The 25,355-nt window shown below is 38.4% G+C and overlaps 1 protein-coding gene across 2 annotated transcripts in view; it reads right to left on the reverse strand.

Moving 5' to 3' along the window:
• The window catches only part of nrn1la (neuritin 1-like a), a 123,627-nt gene that overhangs the window by 16,424 nt on the left and 81,848 nt on the right, over positions 1–25,355 (reverse strand). For both annotated transcript variants that reach the window (XM_059334387.1, XM_059334388.1), the window contains exon 2: positions 20,473–20,623. In XM_059334387.1, coding sequence (XP_059190370.1) covers positions 20,473–20,623 — 151 coding nt within the window. The remainder of the gene's footprint in view (positions 1–20,472; positions 20,624–25,355) is intronic.

Raw genomic sequence — 25,355 nt, forward strand, 5'->3', positions numbered from 1 at the left:
CGTTTTAGTTCACTGAGAACAGACATTGTAAAACTTCTTCCAGGGTGAAGATTTTCGGAAGACAGGGACAACAGACAACACCAGATGTGCTATGGCGGACATGGCCAATATTGTGACTTTTAAGACTTTTTAGATGAATGTTCAATGTAAATGTACAGTTACTGCACTGCAAAAAAAAGAAAAGTTGGGTGAACTCAAAATTTCAAGGCAACAAACTTCGATAAAATTTTAAGTTGGACAATTAAACTAAATATTTTAAGTTTTGTTTTTGAGTTCACTCAACTCTGAATTCTGATTTTTGTCAACTGAACTGTAAGTTGTACTAACTTACAATTTTACATTGTAATAACTTTTAATCCTTACTTCTGCTAACTTCTGTAATGTTTTGGCACGATTGTAACACCGCTATGAAATGTCAGCTAATGTTGCGACCACAATTTTGAGTTAGCATTGATACGCTAATGGCTACTCTTGTAGCTGTAACAAGCAGCGCCGGTAGCATCAGTTAGCCGCTAGCATCAGTTAGCCGCTAGCATCAGTTAGCCACTAGCTCCCACCAATGACCGAATTTCACCACTTTCCCGCATTTCACAACAAAGAAATAAGAGTTATCAGAACTATTGTCCCTTGTTTTGAACCCCAACTTAAAGATATAAGTAACAACAACTCACCAACTTTTTTGAGCAGACAACTGGCTTCCTTTGTTGTGCTAACTTACATTATTGCCCTAAATGTCAATAATTTATATTTCCAAGTTTTACCAACTTAAATCACTGTTTTAGGCCAAAAAATACAAGTTGGCTTTCTTGCAGTGTGTTCAGCTATATTAGGAACAGTACCTTGCCTCAGGGTTGTTACTGCTGCAAAAGCCAACAGGTCCACAAGACATAACATAAACTACAGCTCAAAAATGGAAGAAAAAAATGGGCTGTCGTTCCAAGGGAAGCTCCCCAAAAGTGGTTGGTCTGAAAACGACTAACATGTCTTGACATTCATCCCTCCATTATCTCTAACCACTTATCCAAACTAGGGTGTCAGGGCATTGGGCGAGAGGCCGGTACACCCTGGACAGATTATCACAGGGCCAACACAAAGAGACAGACAACCATTTACACTCTCATTCACTCCTACAGGCAATTTAGAGTCACCAATTTAACCTAAGCTGCATGTCTTTGGACTGTGGGAGGAAGCCAGAGGTCCCGGAGAGAACCCACGCTGAGGAGAGAACATGCAAACTTCACACAGAAGACCGAAAACAGTTTCGAACCCCTGACACGAAAGTGCTAACCTCTACACCAGCTATTCTCAACCTTGGGTTCGGGACCCCAATTGGGGTCGCGAGATGATTTCTGGGGGTCGCCAAATCATTTTGGAAGTCAGCTCTGTCTCCACTGTGTTAAAGTGTTCATGTGTTTTAGTCTTTTTGGTCACTTAATGTCTTTTTTGGGTCATTTTGTGTGAATTTTGGTCATTTTGTGTCTTTTTTTCATCATTTTGTGGTCAATTTGTGTCTTTTTTGGTCATTTTGTGTCTTTTTTTTATCATTTTGTGGTCAATTTGTGTCTTTTTTGGTCATTTTGTGTCTTTTTTTCATCATTTTGTGTCTTTTTTTAGTCATGTTGTGTCTTGTTTTGGTAATTTTGTTTCTTTTTTGGGTAATTTTGTTTCTTTTATGGGTAATTTTGTGTCTTTTTGGTCATTTTGTTTCCTTTTTTGGTCATTGTGTTTCTTTTTTGGGTGATCTGAACTGTTCGTGTGAGATTCTGTTCAGTGAGCGTTGGTCGCGGACAACATGCATGTTAAATTGGGGGTCGCGACTCAAAAAGGTTGAGAACTACTGCTCTACACCACCGGGCTTCCCAATGTCTAGGCATCTGGTGATATTTCACACATTTGGAAAAGCAAAATAGTTTGAAGAGGGGAATAGAGAGCAAGTTAAAAGAACAAAGAGAAGTGAAACAGCACAGTACAAGAAATATTAGGGAACTCAAGGAAAAAAGGTTCAGTGTGTTCAACTGCAGTGACACAGTCTGTACCTTGTATATTATGGATGAAAGTACGTCTTCAAAGAACAAATTAGTAAAGCAGAGCTTCTAAACTTTTGGGGTCAGGACTCTTCATGGAGTCACTTTTAAATGCAGGATGAAAGAACAGTTTTAAGATGTATTGATATTTCTTATCTGCCTCAAGTTTGACCACAGGACCACTTTTGTGTTTATTTATGTTACTGGCACAAGATGTGTCACCAACTGCTGCCAAAATTACTGCTAATGCTGCTTTGGACCTGTTGTGGATGTCCCAGATATGTCTGAAAACCAAACGCCCTTAAGTCTGGATTAAAAATATCATCTGGACATTTTTTGTAAATGCAAATCACTTTTGTATTTTGTGTACCCCCTTCATCACTTGACAAACCCCTGGAGGTGTACACTACAATGCACTATAAGGCGTGTTTCCATTAGGGTACAGAGTGGCCGCTGGGAAAGTCCCAGGCCACGCCCTCTTAAATGTCCGCTCACCAGGCTTGGAATTTTCGTCATTTAGGGGCAAGGCCATTTGGCCTTCCTGTTCAAACTTATTTTAAGGGCACAAAGGCCACATGACAGGGCATAAAGGCCGTTTGGTTAAATTACGCTGGTTTTACCTTTCAGATTAATACCTTAACATTCTCATTCACCAAGAAACACAAATACACAATATATTAAATATATTAGAAAGGACCTTTTTGGAAAATGACAAATGAACCTGTTTTGTAAAGATGGCAAATGCATATATTTTGAAAAGATGGCAAAATGAATCTCCTGCCTGAGTTCATCTAAGAGTAAGGAAAGAGAAATGCCTCCTCCTGCCATAAAAAAGGAACCTGCTGAGGTGAAGGTTACATCAGCTAAATGTCGAGCCCTTGTCCCTGAGCTAGGGAAGAAGTTAGCGATATCCCAACTAGCTAGCTATTGCTAGTTTTCATGACGCAAAAATGTAACGTTAACGAGTCGACTTTAAATAGGCAAATACAATGGTAATTACCTATCAATAGTACTTTCTATAAAAACGTAAATGTTAAGTCCTGTCAAATACTACCACATGTGTTGATGCGCATGTCTGAAGGATGGAGAGTGGGTCGGGTTAGCGCCTATACAGTCTATGGGTTAGCGTTGTGTTTACTGGAACTTTGACAGGGGCGCAAAGGCCACCTTGGCCGTAAATTGAACATTTTTTCACAGGGCATCAAGGCCAGAGTGTGGAATCGTGAAATTCCCACCCTGCCGCTCATTCAGTGTGTCTCCATTAAAAAAAAAGGCCCCAGAGGGATTTAGGAGACTCCAGAGGTGACGTATGGTTTTCGATCATCGCATAACCGCTTAGCAACAGTTTCGACAGCATGCACAACAACTGCGGCTGCCTAACTGTGCACAGCGTCCACCGCTTATTGTAAACAAACTGGCATGCTAACTGTACACAAAGTGTTTGCCGCTGATCATAAATTAACTGGCATCACTAACTGTGCACAGAGTGTCTGGTGCTTGTTGTAAACAAAAGGATGTCGCTAACTGAACACATGCTGCTGCAGCACATACACTGTACTGCTACAGAGCTAACTGTATTAGCACTGTGCTACTGTGCACCTCATTCCACGCAAGGTTATAATAGTTTTGGATTTTTCATTAGTTTTGGTTTTAATTTCGTTGTGAAATTTTGTTTTCAAATTCAGTTAGTTTTAAGAGTGAGTTTTCTAGTTTTAGTTTAGTTTTTAGTTTTTGAAAATGCTTCGTTTTAGTTTAGTTTTTATTAGTTTTAGTATTAGTTTTAGTTTTTTTGTAATGGGCTATGTGTTGGGTGCGAGATTCAAAGTGGTCATAATAAATTTTGCCTTTATTTCCTTTGGTTTATCATCTCAGCCCCAATAAGGTTATTAATTGTTTTGAATTTTGGTTCTAGTGTAGACATCCAAGTCTCAGTAAACATATTCACCATGTGTTGCATGTTCAAATAGAAACACTGAATTATAAATGAAAAAAGTTGACAAAAACGAAAACTAAGGACATTTTCACAATCATTTTAGTTAGTTTTGTAACCACACAATACAGTTTCAGTTAGTTATCATTTTTTTAAAAACTCTAGTTTTTATTTTTATTTCAGTTAACGAAAATGTTTTTTCAATTCTAGTTTTCGTAATTTCGTTAGTTTTTGTTAACTATAATAACCTTGATTCCACGATGCCGAAAATGAAAGGGCAGAATATCAGACCTTCACGGGATCACTATGAACGGCCTCATCTTTCCAGCAATATAGCGGGACATTTGCATTTGTTTCTTGTCGCTTGTGACGGCTCACATTCAAATTAGGGGCATTTCTGCGAGGAAGACCCCTCCTCATTCCGGGTATTCGACTATAGTGGAAACGTGGCAAAAGTGCCAAACTATCTGATAGTGAAACATGGGTATATTTGGTCAACGTTCTGTCTTTTGTATCACAGCTGGAAATAACACAACATGGATATAAAAGTGATTCTGTCTAAAACATCAGTGGAGTTTTTATCACATCCAGAAAAAGTGTGATGACTATTCTGTCCAAGGTTGCACCCTCTCACCATTGAAATTTGTTGAAAAGAAGCGTAGAAATCAATGGAGGAAAGAAAATCTGCTATTTGTGAGGCAGAGTTTGACAAAGCTTAGATTAAAATCATCATGCTTGAGCTGCGGTGGCCTTCATCAAGGTTACCATGTTGACTTGGTTCAAGAAGACTTCCTTCACCTTCTTGTTGTGAGGAAAAGCCTTTATTTCCACCCACACAAGACTTGATCTATATTTTGCAGCTGCCGTATCCCAGCTGCAAAGGTTTAAAGCAGTAAATGAATATTTTTATACATTTTAGACAACCGGCTTCATGTATAAAGTGTGAGTAGATGAGGCTTTTACAGATCTATAATAGCACTTCCTTATATGTAACAGCTTTGTTGCTGCAATAAAAAAGGAATGATAGAAATTCTTCCATCTTGCCACTTAAAATAATTTCTAAATATACATGATAACCAGAAAGAGATGCACAACTTGGGAATATTACACTGTCTTTGTTTGGCAGCAGTTTAAATCCTAACTGCTGCATCCTAAATGAGCCGCAGAGCTGAAGGGACTTTAAAGTGAGGCAGGAATAGGAACAGAGACGTTGCAATGAGATGCAATGAAAGCATGAATGGCCTTTTCTAAATCTGTAGAGGATAAAAATATAAAGGCAAATAGAAAAGGCTGCAGTGAAAGAAGACTGAGTGAAAGGAAACCAAACCTTGTGAGAGAGAGTTTTCTGATAACACTCGTTTTAGCAAACGGTAGACTCAGACTCAGCTTTTGTTTGTGCTTCAGTAACCAAGGAAACAAATGCTTCATTTTTACTTTCCTGCTGTTTATACTTCACAAAGTCTTTGGGTCTGAATGAGGAGTTTTCTCTGTTAGGCTTTTACTACATCCAGTCGTTCCGCTGACACCTCTCTTCAGGCCTTTTAAACACAGTTTGCATTTTGTTTTTCTGAGATAACCTTCAGATGACAAACTGGGAAAAAACTTAAATCCCTCTGTGGTGATTTGATATCTTTGATTAAGCTCATACTTAAGATCTGGATTTTTTTTTTTGTCCGGAGAGTTAATTTATCTTACTTAGTACATAATAGTTACTTAAAATTTTGAGTTAACTTTTCAATTATACTATCTTCTTCTTTGTAAAGCACTTTGTGCTGCATTTCATGTATGAAAGGTGCTATACAAATAAAGATAGTATTATTATGATTATTACAATCAGTAATTTTCAATTCAGACATCCTAAATAGTGATTCAAAGCCTTGCGCACACTCTCAGAAATACTGTTCAGCAGAGGGAATACTGAATCCTTGATGTTTCTATTATTATTTTTAAAACATATTAAGTCTTTAATAAGTGAAAATTAGCAATAGCTGTACAATGTATGCATATGCACTTTCACAACCTCAGAATCACTTCCACATCCATTTACTAATTCTACTTTTTGTTATAGATACAGAGCGTTAGCATCACACTGGGGGGGAAACTATCGATGCCACGATGTACAACCACGGCTGAAATGCTAACAAAATGCCTGTTTCTAGCTAAAACTATAATATTTAAACATAACATATGATTACTTTAGCACTCTTTGTCTACCAGGAAACGACAAGTTGGCTGTAACAAGCTAATGTTAGCTTTGTGTTAGCAAGCTACTGTTAGCTTTATGTTAGCAAGCTAATGTAATCTTTATGTTAGCAAGCTAATGTTAGCTTTATGTTAGCAAGCTAATGTTATCTCTGTGTTAGCAAGCTATTGTTAGCTTTATGTTAGCAAGCTAATGTAATCTTTATGTTAGCAAGCTAATGTTATCTTTATGTTAGCAAGCTTATCACTAAATCTGCCTATTACCACCTGAAAAACGTAGCTAGAATTAAGGGTCTTCTGTCCAAACAAGACATGGAAAAACTTATCCACGCATTTATTTTTAGTAGGTTGGATTATTGCAATGACATCTTCACAGGTCTTAACAAAAAATCAATCAGGCAGCTGCAGCTGATCCAGAACGCTGCCGCCAGAGTCCTCACAAACACCAGGAAACTGGACCATATTACACCGGTCCTTAAATCACTACACTGGCTTCCTGTGAGTCAGAGGATAGATTTTAAAATCTTACTGCTGGTCTACAAAGCTCTGAATGGTCTCGGACCAAATTACCTGCTTGATCTGCTCCCTCTCTATGAAGCATCCAGACCCCTTAGGTCATCTGGAACTGGCTTGTTGCGTGTCCCAAAAACAAGAACTAAGCGGGGTGAGGCAGCTTTCAGTTATTCCGCTCCTCACCTGTGGAACAAACTACCTGTAGATCTGAGGTCAGCTCCTTTAAATCAGGACTAAAAACACTATTGTTTACTGAAGCGTATCTTAACTTTAACACTTATCTGCTCTACTCTACTGCCCTTACTCTTTAACTACACAATGTTTGACTTGTGCTTTTTATTATTTTATCTCTTTTTTTATCTTGCTGTATCTTCCCTGTTTTAATTGACTGTTTTTACTGTTTTCAATTGTGTCTTGCTGTTTTTAATGTGTATGTAAAGCACTTTGAATTACCTTGTGTTGAATTGTGCTATACAGATAAACTTGCCTTGCCTTGCCTAATGTAATCTTTATGTTAGCAAGCTAATGTTAGCAAGCTAAGGCACTTAGCTTTCTGAATTACCCACATTCTACTACAATACAAGTTACATTTTGTCAAATGGATAGTTTAACAGTGACTTTGGACATATGACTTAGTGACAAAATGCACATCACACGTAAGTTAAAGTTAAATATCCTGAGTTTCCCCCGATGTCACTGGTGATATCTCATGTCTGTATCCGCTTTTATTCTCTTAAAAGTTTTGTTTTTCTGTTTGTCAGTTATATACAATTTAGTTATGTATTCCTTGCCCTGTCAGTAGTGCATTTCATCAGAACGCAGCTTTCAGATATTTTTCTGTTGTTTGATAGCAGACGGAATTGAAAAATCTTGCCAAATTCCAGCTCCCAAGGGCTAAAACTATGGCCGCTAGAGGAACCACTGACTGACTGGTATTCATTTATATAAGCCCACAATGAGGATGCTTGATAGATTGACAAGTTGCTAAAACCCACAAATTCACAGGGGTAAGAAAGAAAAAAAGATATAAAGATGACCTTTGACTGTCAATACTCTCAATATCATGCTGGGGTAAAAAAAGAAAAAGGAAAAAAAAAAAAGGAGATTTATTGCATTTTGACATTTAGGTTTACTCTTTCATGAATCAGAGTTATTATGAGCTGGTGGATTTCCTCTCATGATAACCTATGACACCTGCAGCTATAAATTCTTCTAAATCAAGATTACCAATAAGTATCGGAAAAAGAGATCTACGGCTATACAGATTTGACTACATTCCTGCATTCGTTCCAGAGGAAAATCAATTTGATTTACATGCAGGCAACATGCGGCCATGCAGCCTTACAGAAAATATCACATTCAGCATGATCACACTGACCCGAGAACTCAGCTAAACAATAACAAGTCAGCAGCATTTAATAAGTGACCCAGTGTATCATGTTTGCTACTAATGATGCAGCAGTAGATTCTCTGAAGTGTTCAGTATTTGACATAAAAATCTAGGAAATAGATGATGATTTTAACATTAATAGTCGTGTTACTGATAACCTATAAACCCATTAAAACTTTTCCTGCTATGTAGCTGTTTTTCATCTGATCCTCTCCGATTCTTTTTGAAGCTGCAGTAAAGGTTACTGTTTAATTCTATTATGCCTAATTACTCTGTATCTTTAGCCCCAAATATTTCCTTTTCACCTCACCTCCTCTGGATCTACAGTGAATGATTGCAACTGCATAAAGCCTATTGTGAATATGAGGAATAAAAGCAGTGCTGCACTCCTGGGAGAGCTCTGACAATGGAGCAGCCTTGGCCTAGATGCAAATCATAGCCTCTTATTCAAACTACACTCTAGCATGCATGTGTCAGTGTGTGTGTGTGTGTGTGTGTGTGTGTGTGTGTGTGTGTGTGTGTGTGTGTGTGCACGTGCTTGCGGATCTTCAGAGGGAGCGCCATGCTACCTCCTCATTAGGTGGCTCTGATAGAAGCGCTAAAACCGTGCTCCTGAGTGGAGAGAGGGAGGGAGCTGAAAAGAAAAACAAAGTGGAGGGATGGAGGGAGGTGAGAGAAGACAAGAGTAAGCGAACAAAGAGGAGGAAAGAGAGAAGGAAGCATAGAGGGATAGCGAGAGAGAGAGAGAGAGAGAGAGAGAGAGAAATAAGAGGTAGAAGCGAAGTGAGGACACAGAGAGTGTAGATTGGGGAGAAGTGTGTATGTGGACATGTGGATATTGTGTGTGTGTGTGTGTGTGTGTGTGTGTGTGTGTGTGTGAGAGGGAGGGGGGGGGCTCTTATGTCCCTGCATTAGGCAACACTCACACTAAGGTGGCTGGGTTGCAGGATTAGTAGTTTAATTGGTACCTCAAGGAATAGAAGAGATTTAACAACAGTGGAGTGGTACCACGGGTGGGCTGCAGGGCCATGGTGACACACACACACACACACACTAACACACACACACACACACACACACACACACACACACACGTAAGTTATTATTCTACTTGTGAGGAAACTCTCTCGAACCATTCCTTTACCTCCATTTTCATCAAAAGTCACAGTTAAAACCAAACCCTGTTTCTAAATTCTTCTTCTTTAAGATAAAGATGGATTGGCATTAATGTGCAAATCCTCATCACATTGATGAAATGTTGCTGAGAAAACTGCTTGTACGATGGTCAAACTGCTTTAGAAACTCCCTCCCCCAACACTTGGCTGTTTGGAACAGCTGTAAACATGTTTACCTTCTGAAAAGGTCATCTTCGGGGCTCAATCCCTTGGGCACAGTGGTGTTTTCAACTAACTGCTTAATTCAGCATGCTAACATGCTCCTGATGACAAAATGTTAAAATTCTGATGTTTTAGGGGAACTGCTCATAGTCTACTTGGTCCAACACAGAGGTATATGGGTCCAACAGCCAAATAGTCTGAAAATACAAGCTGGAGTCCAGTGATTGCAGATGTGTTTCTTGAAAAATAATTATGTTTTATGGTTTGACATTGCTGTTGTTCAGGAATGGGTTGGTCAAAACAAAATTATGATGCAGAACAATCACTTCTTTGGATATTCAGCCTGAAAGACCAATGGGACATTGGTACAACGTCATGGCAGCATGCTAACATGGTCTCCATCAGTCGAGCATGTTAGCATGCTAATAATAGCCTACTAATTAGGGATGGGAATAATTAATCAATGATCAATTAATGCAGTAGTTCTCAACCTTTTTGAGTCGTGACCCCCAATTTAACATGCATGTTGTCCGCGACCCCCGCTCACTGAACAGAATCTCACACGCACACAAAATGACCCAAAAAAGAAACAAAATGACCAAAAAGACACAAAATTACCAAAAAAGACACAAAATTACCCAAAAAAGAAACAAAATTACCAAAAATGACTAAAAAAATGACTAAAAAAAGACAAAATGATGAAAAAAGACACAAAATTACCAAAAAAGACACAAATTGACCACAAAATGATTAAAAAAAAAGACACAAAATGACCAAAAATCACACAAAATGACCAAAAAAAGACATTAAGTGACCAAAAAGACTAAAACACATGAACACTTTAACACAGTGGAGACAGAGCTGACTTCCAAAATGATTTGGCGACCCCCAGAAATCATCTCGCGACCCCAATTGGGGTCCCGACCCCAAGGTTGAGAATAGCTGAATTAATGGTCATTAAGAATTTGGTCGTTCACGTGGAATTTTTAATCGATCTGTGTATTTTTTAATATTCAATTTATCTATGACTGTGTATCATTATCACTGAACTGAAACAGTTCTGCTGCCGTACGTCAATAAGCCAATGAGCTGAGAATTAAGTTGGATAAAGCTACAGTTTGCAAACTGAAAGTTGCAATTACAATTATAAAACACACAGAAATACAAGAGGATTAATTTGAGCAAAACTAGCTTACTGTATCCAACCTTGCTAGCATGAATTACTAGGTTTCATTTTATCCAAAACTTATTTAAACACAAAAACACTTAAATAAACTAACCTCATGCCTCTTCAGGGGCTAAAACATAAAACATTAAACTCTTTGATGTTATCTTTACAGTATCATCTCACTTGAGTTAAATTTACGATCAACAGGAAGTCTCTTTTTGTCCCTTCAAAATAAAAGTGTCCGTAATCAAAACAGGCTTTTGATGGTACTGTAGATATATCTTTTATTTTGCCCGATTAATTGATCATTAACGTTATAGATGCTTGCAGGTTTCTTCCAAACGGCCATCCCTAATACTAATTATGACTAAATCGAAAGTACAACATGGGTATGGTATTCATTCTGCAGGTATTTGGTCATAAACAAATGCATTGGAATTTTATTCTGAGCAGGACATAAACAGGTTAATGGTATCAAGTATCAAAAAAAGCCAAAAATGTCTTAAAGTGACGCTAGAAGAAGTGGATTACCAAAGTTTTTATGATAGATCCTCTGTGTAGGAGGGACATCTGTAAAACACTTTCATCCAGCCCATCAGTGGTGGAAGTACCCAGATCTTTTACTTAAGAAATGTAGCGGAACCACAACAAAGTAAAAGCACAAAAGTGTAAGCATCAAACTATACTTAAAGCACCAAAACTAAAAGGACTCATGATGCAGAATGGTCCTTTCAAAAATAATATTAGTGGATAACACCACTTTAGTGTTGCAGGTGATAAAGGTGGAGCTAATTTCAACTACGTTTATACTGTTGGTATAGCTTCATCCATCATAATACATCAAAATGTATTAGTTGATTAATATTTAGGCTAATAATCTGAGTATATTCAATAACAAGTGACTGTTTTTTTTATTTATTTAGAAGAGCAAAAAGTAAAATTTTTTTTAAAAGTTTCGTTGTTGAAGATATATTTAGTCTGGAGAGCCGCGCTGCTACACTGCAAAAAAATAAAAGTTGGGTGAACTCAAAATTTCAAGGCAACAAACTTCGATAAAATTTTAAGGTGGACAATTAAACTAAATATTTTGAGTTTTGTTTTTGACTTTGCTGAACTCTGAATTCAGATTTCTGAACTTATAATTTTACATTGTAATAACTTTTAATCCTTACTTCTGCTAACTTCTGCAATGTGCTGAATTGGCACGATTGTAACGCCGCTATGAAATGTCAGCTAATGTTGCGACCACAATTTTGAGTTAGCATTGATACGCTAATGGCTACTCTTGTAGCTGTAACAAGCAGTGCCGCTAGCATCAGTTAGCCGCTAGCATCAGTTAACCGCTAGCATCAGTTAGCCGCTAGCATTTTTCACCGTTTCCCACATTTCACAACAAAGAAACAAGAGTTATCAGAACTATTGTCCCTTGTTGTGAACCCCAACTTAAAGATATAAGTAACAACAACTCACCAACTTGTTTTTGAGCAGACAACTGGCTTCCTTTGTTGTGCTAACTTACATTATTGCCCTAAATGTCAATAATTTATATTTCCAAGTTTTACCAACCTAAATCACTGTTTTAGGCCAAAAAATACAAGTTGGCTTTTTTTGCAGTGTAGCATGGTTCAAAAAGAAGGGAAGGAACTAGAAAAGAGTCCAGAAAGTACAGTAAAGCTTGAAGAAGACATCAATGAGATGACTGATACTGCAACGAGAGCCTCGCACATACACACACATCCTCACAGGAGGATATATTCAAGAGAACTCCATTAGGTTTTCCTCAAGGACTATAATGTCACGCTTTGTAGATCTCAATGAAAATGTGTCTTGAACAAAAGGAAAAATCCTCCCTGGAGTCAGTTCCACTGAGTTACTGAGTGACAACACTTCCCTGTGAACTATTGAACAGTGTGTAAGCTGTATTATATAGAGCATGTATGCTGTCGCTGCTTAATCACGCTCTTAAGTTTGCAAAAGCCTCATTCATAATGTAGTGAGAAAAGAGCGCTGGTCACATTCCTTTTTATATCACATTCAATAAGTACTTAAACTGCCAGCTTTGCAGTGAAGAAACTTTATTTGAGTGTCACAACTACTTGGACCTCTTTGGTTGACCTCTACTGTTCCCACTATCTGTTCACGCTGTGTACTTCAAGAGTTCAATGTAATTTTGGTACAACAGAAACACTGCTCTCAGATCAGCGATCCTATTCTAAGACCCTTCACACATTAATGGCTCTGTTCCCTGGTCGAGAGGATACAACTTCTCTGGAAGATGGATGATAGAGGTATGTATAAATAGGGTGGTGAGCGGAGATGACAGAGAGCGAGAGGGAAGGATGATGGATGGATACAGGATATAGAGAAATAGAGTGGTGAGAGAAAGGGAAGAGGGGAAAGAGAGAAGGGAAGTGAGAGATGTTCTGCATCTTTAATCAGCGTCATCAGGCCTCCAGCCCAAACAATGAGAGGCTAAAAAGAGAGCTGCAGAGTGAAGATATGCTCAGAAAAGAGAAGAGGCTGTGCTGTTCAGGAGAGAGTGTTCAAAGTTAAAAATCAAAAGGAAATTTATGAGAAATCAGTCGGTTTGGTCGAAATTGTAATTATAAGAAATAACCAGATTTTCTCAATTTTTTCCTGTTTGTTCAGTATCTGCATGACTGGGCAGTAAAAATAGCATCACTTTAAGGAAAAGTTTAACATTTTGGAGAAAGATGTTGGAGAAACTCCCTTTCTGGCCGAGAGTTATACATTTATTTATCCTTTAAATAAAGGATTGATGCCACTCTCATGCCTGTATTACATATGAAGCTACTGCCAGCAGCAGCTTTCGCTTTAAATTCCACGAGCCACACACACAGGCCGTTAACTGGCTGGGGGACAGACCCCGTTGCTCAGTCCTATCTGTGATTAAAGCACTGCCAGCGCTACTTCGTGACTCCTCATGACAGCTAACACCTAGAAGAGCTCTTCCTTTGTGTAATGCAGGACAAACAAAGCACAGTGCACAGGAGCTGAAGACGACTCAGCAGGTGTTAAAATAACATGAACAAAAAGTGGCGTCTAGTGCAAATCAGTGCTAATGTTAGCAGTGGTGGAAAAGGTATTCAGATCCTTTACATAAGTAAAAGTACTACTACCACACTGTGAAATTACTCCACTACAAGTAAAAGTCCTGAATTCAAAATTTACTGCAGTAAAAGTACAAAAGTATCAACATCATGTATTTAAAGTACATACTACTCAGTTGGTAGAGTTGGTTGGCCCCCAACCGAAGGGTTGGTGGTTCAATCCCTGACCATGGCAGCCTACATGTCGAAGTATCCTTGAGCAAGATACTGAACCCCAAATTGCTCCCGATGCTGTGTTCATCGGTGTGTGAATGAATTCCCAATGGTGGCAGGTGGCACCGTTTAGGGTAGCCTCTGCCACCAGTATGAATGTGTGTGTGAAAGGGTGAATGAGTCAGTCTGTAGTGTAAAGAGCTTTGAGTGGTCGCAAAGAGACTAGAAAAGCGCTATATAAGTGCAGGTCCATTTACCATTTACCATACATACATACCAGTGAGAACTGGTATGGCCGTTTTCAAAAATGGATTGGGTAAATTGGGTATATTGGGTATGCCGGTGAAGTAACACCTCAAGGAAGCATAGCTTGTCAAGTTGTAGGAGACTAAACCGTCAACCCCATCAGGTGGGCACACAGCAGGACAAAAAAAATAAGACCAGATAAGCTCATCAAGAGTCAACGGCCATCCACTTTTTGAAAGGAGATGGACACCACCAGATTATCTTATCTATTGAAACACTCACTGAACCACATACTGGATCGGTCGTGGCCCGGGTTAACAATGACCACGTCTTCTATTGCATTGCAAGATGAAATCCATATATGACACCGTATAAGGCAACAGCAACTGCGGAAGATCCATCAAAATGGAAAGAACTGGTGAAAAACATCATAGTGAACCTACGGCCACTTGACTACGGATTATGATGATGAAGTTGGTATGACTGGAAAGCTGAGATCCAATTCGTTAATTAATTCAGTTCATGTGTGATGATCTCAAACACATAACAAATTGAAACAGGATTGTGGTGGAACTCAAAATCTGAACCATAGTGAGATTAGTCTATGCACATCAGATAATTACATTGTAGTAACAACAACAACTTTAAAGTAAGAAACCAGAGTATATCAGTATGTGACCCTTAACTCTCCTCTACTGCTTTCCCACCAATGTGAACCTTGTTCTTTTGCTGGGTTGGTTTGCAGGTGGTTCAACTAGCGAAACGTCTCAGAACTTGTTTGCTTTTCCAGAGAGAGCCACGCCATTTTGTCACTGTATACGTCTGGAAACCTCTCTGCAACTATAATAACAACAATGACGGACTCCATAGTCTCTTTACAAATGTTGCTCCTGGGTTTGTGAGCCTGAGCTGGCATCCAAATACAACACGTACAACACATTTAATCTGCTCATCTTGAATTCTATTGTAACTTGAGGGTTCGATGTGTGGTGGTTGGATCTCACTTTATAAGGAGAGACAGCAAGATGGAGACGGATGACTTTCTCAAACAGCCTTTTTACTCAGTCGCCAAGCTTCAATACAACTTCACTTCCTGGTTTCTCACATCCCACCAGACTGAATCAACCAATCAGAAGCCAGTCCTAAACTGTCTTAAAGACGCAGCTGCAAACGTTCAACATGTAAATATGTAAATAATAAATGTGCAACATAAATACACAAACAGCCAATTATAACATTTTAAAAGCATCTTTTAGTCAATTAACTCAAATATAAATTATATTAACTTCTGAACCTTACACTATGGACGAAGATTACGTTCTTATTAACACTGAGCGTAAGATGTTGGTGTTAGCCTATGTTGTAAGCTAACGTTAGCACGCTAGCGCTAGCCCATATCAATCACATAGCAGTTAAACTAATCAAATTAAATCAATGATGCACATTTTAGTTGGACGTGTTGGTCACTTTAATCACCTCCAGCCCCTGACGTAACTGGTTTGTGGTTCAAGGCCAGTAAAGAGTTGGTGCCGCTCTGGAACCAGGCCGAGAGCTGCGTCTTGGGCTATTGGAAAGCAAAGACCTGGTTTAACCTCCTGGGACCCTGCGTCCTCATATGTGGACATTTCATTTTAGGTTTTCTGGACCTTATACTTAATTCTGCTTAACTATCACATGTTGTCCTCAGGAGTACACACTCTAGAAAAAGCACAATACATCAATCAGTATAAAAATCAGATGGCAGCATCTTGGTAAAGTCAATCAACAGCTTATCCCCAGAAAAAAAGTGGACCAGGTACAAAATCTGATCAGTTTTTATGGTTAAAACATGTTTATTTGTGCCTAATAATGTTTTTAGTTTGATATTCTGTGCAAATTTGACTATTTTTTAGCAATAGCAACAAGCTACGACACTGCTAATCAGTAAATACTCATTTGAAAAGGAACAGACTTTTATTATCGTTCTTTAAATAAGAGGGTGTAAATATAAGGAAATAAACAGTTTTATACACTGGCAAATTAATTGTGTTATACAGTAAAATTAACCCTTTTTAAAAAAAAAAAAAAAACTACTTCCTGTTCAAAGACAATGCTTAGTTTTTGTATTTATCAGATCCTACTGATCCAAAATATCTAGGAGAAACTAACAACACATACCAAACAAAAGCTTGGGTCTCAGGAGGTTAAGATTAGGCCCCGGCTTCCAACTGACCCTGGAACTGGCTTGGTCAAAAATAGGTAATACTGGCATATGGTCAACTAGCCTATGTTCTATAGCAGTAAAATAAAAGCCCCAAGAAATCACTTATGGCTTTCTGTTTTGGTGTGGCAGCCCAGACTATAGCACACCAAAACCAGATGTCGCCAGTGCATCCTAGCAACACTGGACCATCCCAGATGTTACTGCTGTCATACTGAAGGGAAACACTCACCAATATGCCTTCTGCGGTCTAGACGCTGTTTTCACTTTTGAGCCCCAGAAAATATGAGTTATAGCTACAGCATCATTACCGTTTATATTTCCTGACACTAAAATGTTGGAGGTTAAAATCACTCATTTAAAAGGGTGCTGCAGGTAGCATTTTTTAACATCAGTGTCAAATTAAGCAGGATATCTTTGTAGAAAATAAATGACACACCGAACAAGATAAACATGTTCCAAGCGATTTCTCCTTCAACTCCAGCTGACACCTGGCAGAGTTCTGGCAGCCATGCTGCATAAATCACTGTAATCATTCTGTTTGTGTAAGTGAAAGACTCAATATCCCTCTCATATAATCCCAGTCAGTAAAATCATTTTTTATTTTATCAAGAAGTTTATCACAATCCTGTGATTTGTGCTTGTCAAAGCATATCACGAGGTGAATTCTCAATGGCAAATAATAAGAAATGTTAATAATATCTTCAACATCCTGAAGTCAGGACAGAATAAATCTCCTTTCAGAATTCATGGTCAATGTGCAGCATTCCCGGTCTTTAACCTATAACGTCCCTACCCTATACAATAGCCTCACAGAGCCATTAACATGACTTTAGACCAGGGGTGGGCAATTAATTTCCCCAAGGGGCCACATGACCAATACCACAAAGGTTACGGGGGCCGGACCAAAACTCTGAACTAAATTCTGCTCAGTATTAATTTAACCGCTTTATGAAATACAGTAAATTCTCTGGTTAAATTAAATATACCAGTAAAAAGAAGTAAATACTCCCATCACTATATCACTTTTCCATTTATTTTAAACACAACTGTAAATGACCTTTAGCAAGGTTCCTATTGGTGTTTTTGTATTATATAGCTTGTTTTTCATGTTTGTACATTTGCGAGGTGTTTTACAATGTTGTGGTGCTTTTATTTTGAAAAGGTGCCGTCCAGTGTGAAACGGGTGCTTTAATTTTGAAAGGTAGTGACAGGAAATAACAGGTGGAACGGTTAAATGAAAAACGAACGGTAAATAATAACGAGTGCGTCGTAATTCATATAAAGTGAGTCGTAATTCATATAAAGTATGAAAAAGGCTTCTATAGTGGCTGACTGACAGGGCAACAAGGTTTGTTAAAGTTTATTTTCTTCTGTCATATATATTAGTGGCTATATTTGTTGTCTTAACTATAGTAAAAGTGCTTGTTTGCTCAAGTGCTAATGCTAATGTTTGTTATTATTTTCCCACCTCGTAGCTCTTACGGTGGATTCACAAGGTGACCAAGGAATGTATTAACTTGTTAATTGTAAATTTATTAACTTTATGCAAAAAGCAATAGGTGCTTTTGACAAGGTACCTCGGTAACTCGGGTAACTCAGTTATACGTAAATCGCCTTCAAAATAAAAGCACTGCGGTTTTATTGATTTCTAATTTCTGGATAACCTCACACGGGCCGGACAAGGACAGCCAACGGGCCGGATGTGGCCCGCGGGCCGCTCAATGCCCAGGTCTGCTATAGACGGTTTGTCTTGTTAACGCAACGGCTGCTTTACAAATGGTGCTGATGCAGGGCGGAGATGGGATTTTTGAACTAGGGGGGACGAAGCTGTCAGCAAATGATTTCAACTCAATGAGTAATTTTTCCACTCCATGCCTTAACCAAAAAAATATTTATTTAAACATTCAGTTGGAATGCACAATAATCTAGAATAGCATAAAATGCAATGGGGGGGAAATAACATAATCGAAAAGTTTGTATCAGCATCAGATTCTTTATTGTGGATGGTCACAAGATCAAAATGCCCATCTGTTTGCAACATTTGACTCAGATTTTACTAACTAGTTGTTTGATTTATAACAGGTTATTGAAAAGTGACATGCAATGTTCAGTAGTCACCCCAGTCATCACTGCACTGAACACTGAGGCACTAGCAAAGACACCTCGAGGTGCCTTATGTGTGTATGTGTGAGAGGGAGAGAGGAAGCAATGGCGGACTATTGCGTGCAGTGTTTCTGTAAGTTATTTAGTCACTCCAAGCGCTGCTTTGTGAACCCACGGTGCCTCTGACCCGCCTGCAGGGCACAGGACATCATTAGTTCCTGGCTATCACTCGAAATTCTCCCACTGAGGAGGAGGAGGAAGCATCTTGTGCAGGAGTAGTGAATCTAAAGCTTGGTCTGGCAGTTGGATTTCTGGTAACACTTTACAATAACCATCTAAGTCATGTTTATAGATGGTTTATAAACCAATTATTAACCATTTTCAAAGTGCTTTGCATATTTTATCTTTAAATGTTTTAAACCAATTTCTTGAAGGTATATGAATCATTTCAAAATCATTAACAGACTTAATATGGTGTTAAAAATGTTAAAATGAGTGACACTAAAATCATTAATAAACTATTTATTATAATGTAATTGTTTGTTAATGGTAAATTAACTATAAACTTACATGAATATACCATCTATTAGCCATTTATAAATGATTTAGTTGGTTAAACATTAATAAATTATGTATTTACCATTTATAAATGGCTTAAATATGGTTTATAAATGTCTGTTACCTGTTTACCATTTATAAATGATGGTTATTGTAAAGTGTTACCGGATTTCTTTTAAACAGATTTTATTTTTACAGTGTATCGGGACATGAATTTTGGTCCATATCGCCCAGCCCTATTTCAAGCCAGTACTTTATTTGCTTCCTTTTTACCTTGTGACATCATGAAGAAATCATGTGATTTGACCATACCAGCGTGATTGGCGACTCCAGAGGGTTAATATATATATTTATTATGCTTATAACTGCATGTGAACAGGTCATGAGTAAGTCCACTGAGGGATTAGAGAGCCGAGACTTCGATCTGTGGTATTGTATAGATGTACGTGCCCTATTGATATCAGATAGCAGAATGACTTTGTGGAATTGTAAAATGCTTGTCTAAACTTTTCTTTCCAAAAGCCTTGCATACTCAGTTTCAGTTCTGAGAATGTGTACTGTCCTCCCCAGAGAGCTGCTGCCTTTGTTTTCTAAACCCTCTCTCCTAAAGTAACTGAATCCTCGCTGATACTGACCTAACTGTCCTGTGGGGTTTAATAATGCATATTTAAATACAGAAAAATCGCCAGGCCTCCTGTTTAACTGACTCAGTGCTATGGGATTTTTTTCAGAGAGCGTCTGTGTGTGTTTAACCCTCTATGGCAGCTATTCTCAACCTTGGGGTCGGGACCCCAATTGGGGTTGCGAGATGATTTCTGGGGGTCGCCAAATCATTTTGGAAGTCAGCACTGTGTTAAAGTGTTCATGTGTTAATGTGTTTTAGTCTTTTTGGTCATCTAATGTGGTTTTTTTTTGTCATTTTGTGTCTTCTTTGATTATTTTGTGGTCAATTTGTGTCTTTTTTGGTCATTTTGTTTCCTTTTTTTGGTCATTTTGTGTCTTTTTTTAGTCATTTTGTGTCTTTTTTTGGTCATTTTGTGTCTTTTCTGGTCATTCTGGGTCTCATTTGGTCATTTTGTAGCTCAAAAAAAGACACAAAATGACCAGAAAAGACACAAAATGACCCAAAAAACAAACAAAATGACCAAAAGAGACACAAAATGACCAAGAAAAGACACAAAATGACCCAAAAAAGAAACAAAATGACCAAAAAAAAAGAAACAAAATGACTAAAAAAAGAAACAAAATGACTAAAATAAGACACAAAAAAATTACCACAAAATGATCAAAAAAAGACACACAAAATGACCAAAAAAAAGACATTAAGTGACCAAAAAGACTAAAACACATTAACACATTAACACTTTAACACAGTGGGGACAGAGCTGACTTCCAAAATGATTTGGCGACCCCCAGAAATCATCTCGCGACCCCAATTGGGGTCCCGACCCCAAGGTTGAGAATAGCTGCCATAGAGGGTTAATGTTGCCCAGTGTGTGTGTGATCACACTAACCTGCAGATTGAATGTATCTCGTGTGTGTCTTCATCCTTGCGGGCGTTGTCGGTGAGACTGTCGCCCAGAGCCATCAGACACTGAGCGAAACCCTTATAGATGGCGTGACACCTTCTGGCTGATGATGCAGCAACAGGGCACGTGCTCGGCACTGGAGAACACACACACACACACACACACACACACACACACACACACACACAAAGAGAGAGAAGATGAATTGAGAGTTGAAGTCAGTGTGTAATATGAACTGGGAAATCAATTGGAGCAGAAATATCATTGCAGCAGTTGACAACAAATGTTTTTCTGTTACACTCTGTTAATGGCAGCAGCTGTTGGACCAGAGAGATGAAACAAGGTTGCAGATACAAAGAAGAGTGTCTGTGCAGTGGGGGACACCGCTGTCTATGCAGCTTTTTGTTTCAATGATGGACTTGAGGTTGAGTACTATCCATCACACACCCAGAGCTAGAGACAGCTGTGACTTCATCTTCAATTCTTTCCCTTCTCAATCATTCAGTGTTTAAAGTCCACTGCTGATCGATTGCTCACATCAAATATGAGAGATGTCAAGGCTCGTTGACCAGGAAATGGAAATACAGCAGAGGAGACGTTTGTATATTTATCCTCTGTGATCCGATTCTGTTCAGAGCAACAACACGCACAATCAGGTTGGACTGCAACCAAGACCCAATTACCTTGACAGACCTTATGCTTGGTTCATTTCACTACCAAAATACACTTGAATATTGAACAGTCAGACGTAGTAAAGAGTAAAACACACTGCAGGTAGACTACCATTAGAGTCACAGGGCTCAAAGCTAATGAAAAAGAACTAAATCAGCAGATTACTATTATGAGAGACCGAGCACAGAGATCTGAGGACCCTATTGTAATTATTATTATTATTATTATCATTATTTTGTTGTGTCACATTGACCTTATATAATCTTTTGCCCACCTGCCTGGTTAGGGTTAGGGTTAAACCAAAAAGTTGTTTCAGCCGAAGCTTATAGCAGAAGAACAGAAGAAAATGCATGTATGATGATTCATTTGAAAGACAACATTTGCCAGTTAATATTTTTTTTTATTTTTTTATTTTTTTTATTATTATTTTTATTAACGAATAAACAAAGAAAAGAACAGTGGATTACTTATTAGGAGCCACAATATGAAAACAAAACACTAAAACACAATTCTAGACAACAAAGACTCAGAAACATATTTACAAATTAGACATAATGTACACACAAATAACATACAAAGAATAATATAAAGGATAACCACAACAACAAAAATGAAAACAACGATACACCAGTACAAAGCCACACGGCGAAGACAGACAGATAAACAACAACCAAAAAAAAAACAACAACATAAATTTAGCCCAAACAGAAATATAGAGAGACTGGTAATATACACAGATTCCAGGATAAAAAGAGAATCATATGAAACGTTAATTAAATTCAAAGTAACCCTTGGACCACAGCAATAGCTTTAGATTAATTGATTATGGTTTCATTTGCCAGTTAATCTTAAAATGTGTTGGTTTAGCATGTTGCTAAAATACAACCTAACCTACATTAGGTTTTGAGGCGGGGCTTTAGGAAACGCTACTCTCCTTGCTCTATGGGCCTACAGATTCAAAAAATTTCATACACTTAAGACAAGTTTGTTTGGTTTGTTGGCTTCATGTGGCACTAAACACCTTTCACTGGAATGAACAGGGCTCTACCTCCAATGCCTGATTGAAATATATCTAATCTCGTGCTCATTGACAGCTGTTTTGAACCTGGTTGAAGAAACAGTCAAACAATCCCAATGGTAAGGCAAGCTTAAGAATGGGAATGTCATCTTTTTCTTTGTAAATCGAAGGTTAAACAACTCATGACTAGTGATTCTTGCCACATTGAAGCAGAATTATTGATTTTTTTGGGGGGTCAAGTGGCAACCTCCTGATCTGAGCAGGGAGGCAAACCAGGAAGCCTTAAACTGCATTCTACCAAAAATTCCAACAGGGGGGGCGCTGACGGCGGCTGCAGAAGCATTTGCGTCCATTCATTTCAATACAAAATGGAAAAAAAATCTTCTTCAAGACAATTTGATGTTAATAGTGTAAATTGATTTGGGGCGTGGTTACCTTTGATTGACAGGTCACTAACAAGGCGAGTCGTCATCAGGAGAGAAGAAAAGCAATGTGTATCCACGGCAACATGTCAATAAAGTAAAAAAAACAAAACAATTTTGTTTCATATCTTTGACCCTTTCACACTGTATTTTCACATAATGACAGTTTATTTGAACGTTTTGTTCAGTAAAAATGTCTTGTTCAGTGTTTGGTTGGACTTACAGACACTCCAGGAAGTAGCTGTTTATTTTTGTTTTTGCTAGCCAAAACTAACATCCCAGTTAATGCTAGCATGAATTAGCAGCGGCTTCTCTCAGTCAGGTTGAGGTGTAGAGAGGCTGTAGTCAGTAATCAGATCCCTCTCCTCCTCCACAGTCCAAATATGGTCTGCTCCCCGTATCAGAAACAAGATGGCGACGCAAGATGGTGACGAGTGTAACGACGAACTTGATGCCTCAAACGGGCAGCCCACAAACCAATGGATGACGTCACGGTAGCTACGTCCATTATTTATACAGTCAATGATTTGGGGGCAGTGGAACAAACTGTGCACTGCAAACAATTGTCTTGTAAATTAACAGTAAAATATTGGCAGCAGGGTTGTCAGTATTTTACTGTTAATTTTACAGTTCCTCTACTGTTATTGACTTTACAGTACTGTGATAAAACCACATACTGAATTACAGTAAAATCCTGCATTTCATTGATTTTTACAGTAGACTAAAACACAGTATAGTGCTGAAGCGAGTTGCAATATTGTTGCAGTATTTAATGCAGTCATTTTTGTAATTAGAGCATATTACTGTCTGAAAGCCAATTACTATGAATTAAGCGCTGTCTTCCCAATAACCTCAGTAATTTTAATATACCATATACTGAACGAATTAGTTAAATAAAATACAGCCATTAAAATGTGTACAAGAAGAGACTTAGAAAATATCATAGATGTATATCATATATTTTATGGGAACCGGCAAGCTATCTGCATGCATTGTTTTCTACAGTATAATACCTTTTTAATGGAAAACAGTATGTTACTGTCACAATTTGGCTGTTTTCTTACAGAAATTTGTTACAGTGTGAACACCGAACTGACATATCACCTAATATCGATGTTACGGGGAACGTGATAACATACAGCCACACAACCAACAGACACAGAACAACATTAACCACCTGATGAATTTAAGTTCAATATTTACTCTCCTTAGCTCTGTTTTGGTCTCCACCAACTTCAGACTGAAATAATCTGTTTCTTTAGATGCTAAAAGCTCCACTATGTTCACCAGCTAGGTGACAATGAGAGGAAAGAAGAAACCCACACTTATCACTGCAGATCTACCATTGAAATGTAAACACACTACTTCTAAACTCGACATGCAACAGCTGCAGAAACCTAAAGAATCTGTTAGAAAAGGATCCAACCAAGAGCAACAACAACAAACTTGTCAGGTGTCAAGCTGCTCAGGTAGCATTTTGTCAGTTGTCAGCACGGATTGTCAAGACACTTGCTGATGGAGAACAAGCAAGACAAGGTGCTTACTGTCAGTTGTAAGTATGTAAAAAGATAGGTAGAGTATGGACTGCAGTAAATGTGTGTGTGAATGCTGTGTTTTGGCAGGAGAAAGGGGAATCACATTTTCACATTGGAAATGCCTTTTAATGACAGGTGCCAGTTATGGAGCTTGTATACACCTACACTTTTTAGGTGTTTTTTTTTAACCTCCAAGATGTAATATTTTTTTGTTCTGTTTGTATGTCTGTCAGAAGAATTATAAAGCTACTGGCCCTATTTTCATGAAACTTGTATTACATGGGCCAAGAAAGAACCCATTTGGAGCTGATAGGCTGGATACACAAATTCATTTTCACTTTCATTAACATTGCAAGATAGATCATTTGTGCTGCATTCATGTGCTGTCAGCATAATCAGAAACACAACGTGATCATCTCGGAGCATGTGAATGCACCATTAGTTTCTTTATATTGCTGATTATGGTCACTTCTGATTTGAGGTCCATAACATTGCAGTTCTTTAACTCCACCAGGAATAAACCTCAAGGGGATCATGCAATCTGTCAGTCAGCAGCTGATCTCTCATACTACGGGACCACTACACCATACCACTACTACAATTTTCTTTCTGTCCACTTTTTTTCTGTTTCATGTTCTCATTGACTGCTGATTCTTTCCTCTGACCAGCAGGGGCCACAAGTGATCAACGACTGCTTCAGTTATTCAGTTATATAGCAAAGGTATTTCCTGCAATCAGCTAAGCTATAAAAAAAGCCTTACCTAGTCTGTTGAACCCTACATTTTCAACTTCATCCTTTTCATTTCTGTGCCTCTCAAGTTTGATTACAAGATCACATTTGTGTTTAATTATGTTAACTTGTACAAGACATGCCAGCGTAAAAAACACCATTAATTTCTGTTATCAACCGTGGTCAGAATAACCATTATTAGTTGCGTTTCCATTAGGGTAAAGAGTGGCCGGGAAAAATAAAAGTCTCAGGCCACGGCCTCTCAAATGGACGCTCACTCATTTTGTCTCCGTTACAAAAAAAGGCCCCAGAGGGATTCACGAGACTCTGGAGGTGACGTTTGGTTTTCAATCATTGCGTAATCGCTGAGCAACAGTTTCGACAGCATGCACAACAACTGTGGCCGCCCACGGTAACTGTGTACAACGTAAGCCGCTTATTGTAAACAAACTGGCATGCTAACTGTACACAAAGTGTCCTCCACTGATCTT

The sequence above is a fragment of the Centropristis striata genome, chromosome 6 (assembly GCF_030273125.1).
Source record: "Centropristis striata isolate RG_2023a ecotype Rhode Island chromosome 6, C.striata_1.0, whole genome shotgun sequence".
Lineage (NCBI taxonomy): Eukaryota > Metazoa > Chordata > Actinopteri > Perciformes > Serranidae > Centropristis > Centropristis striata.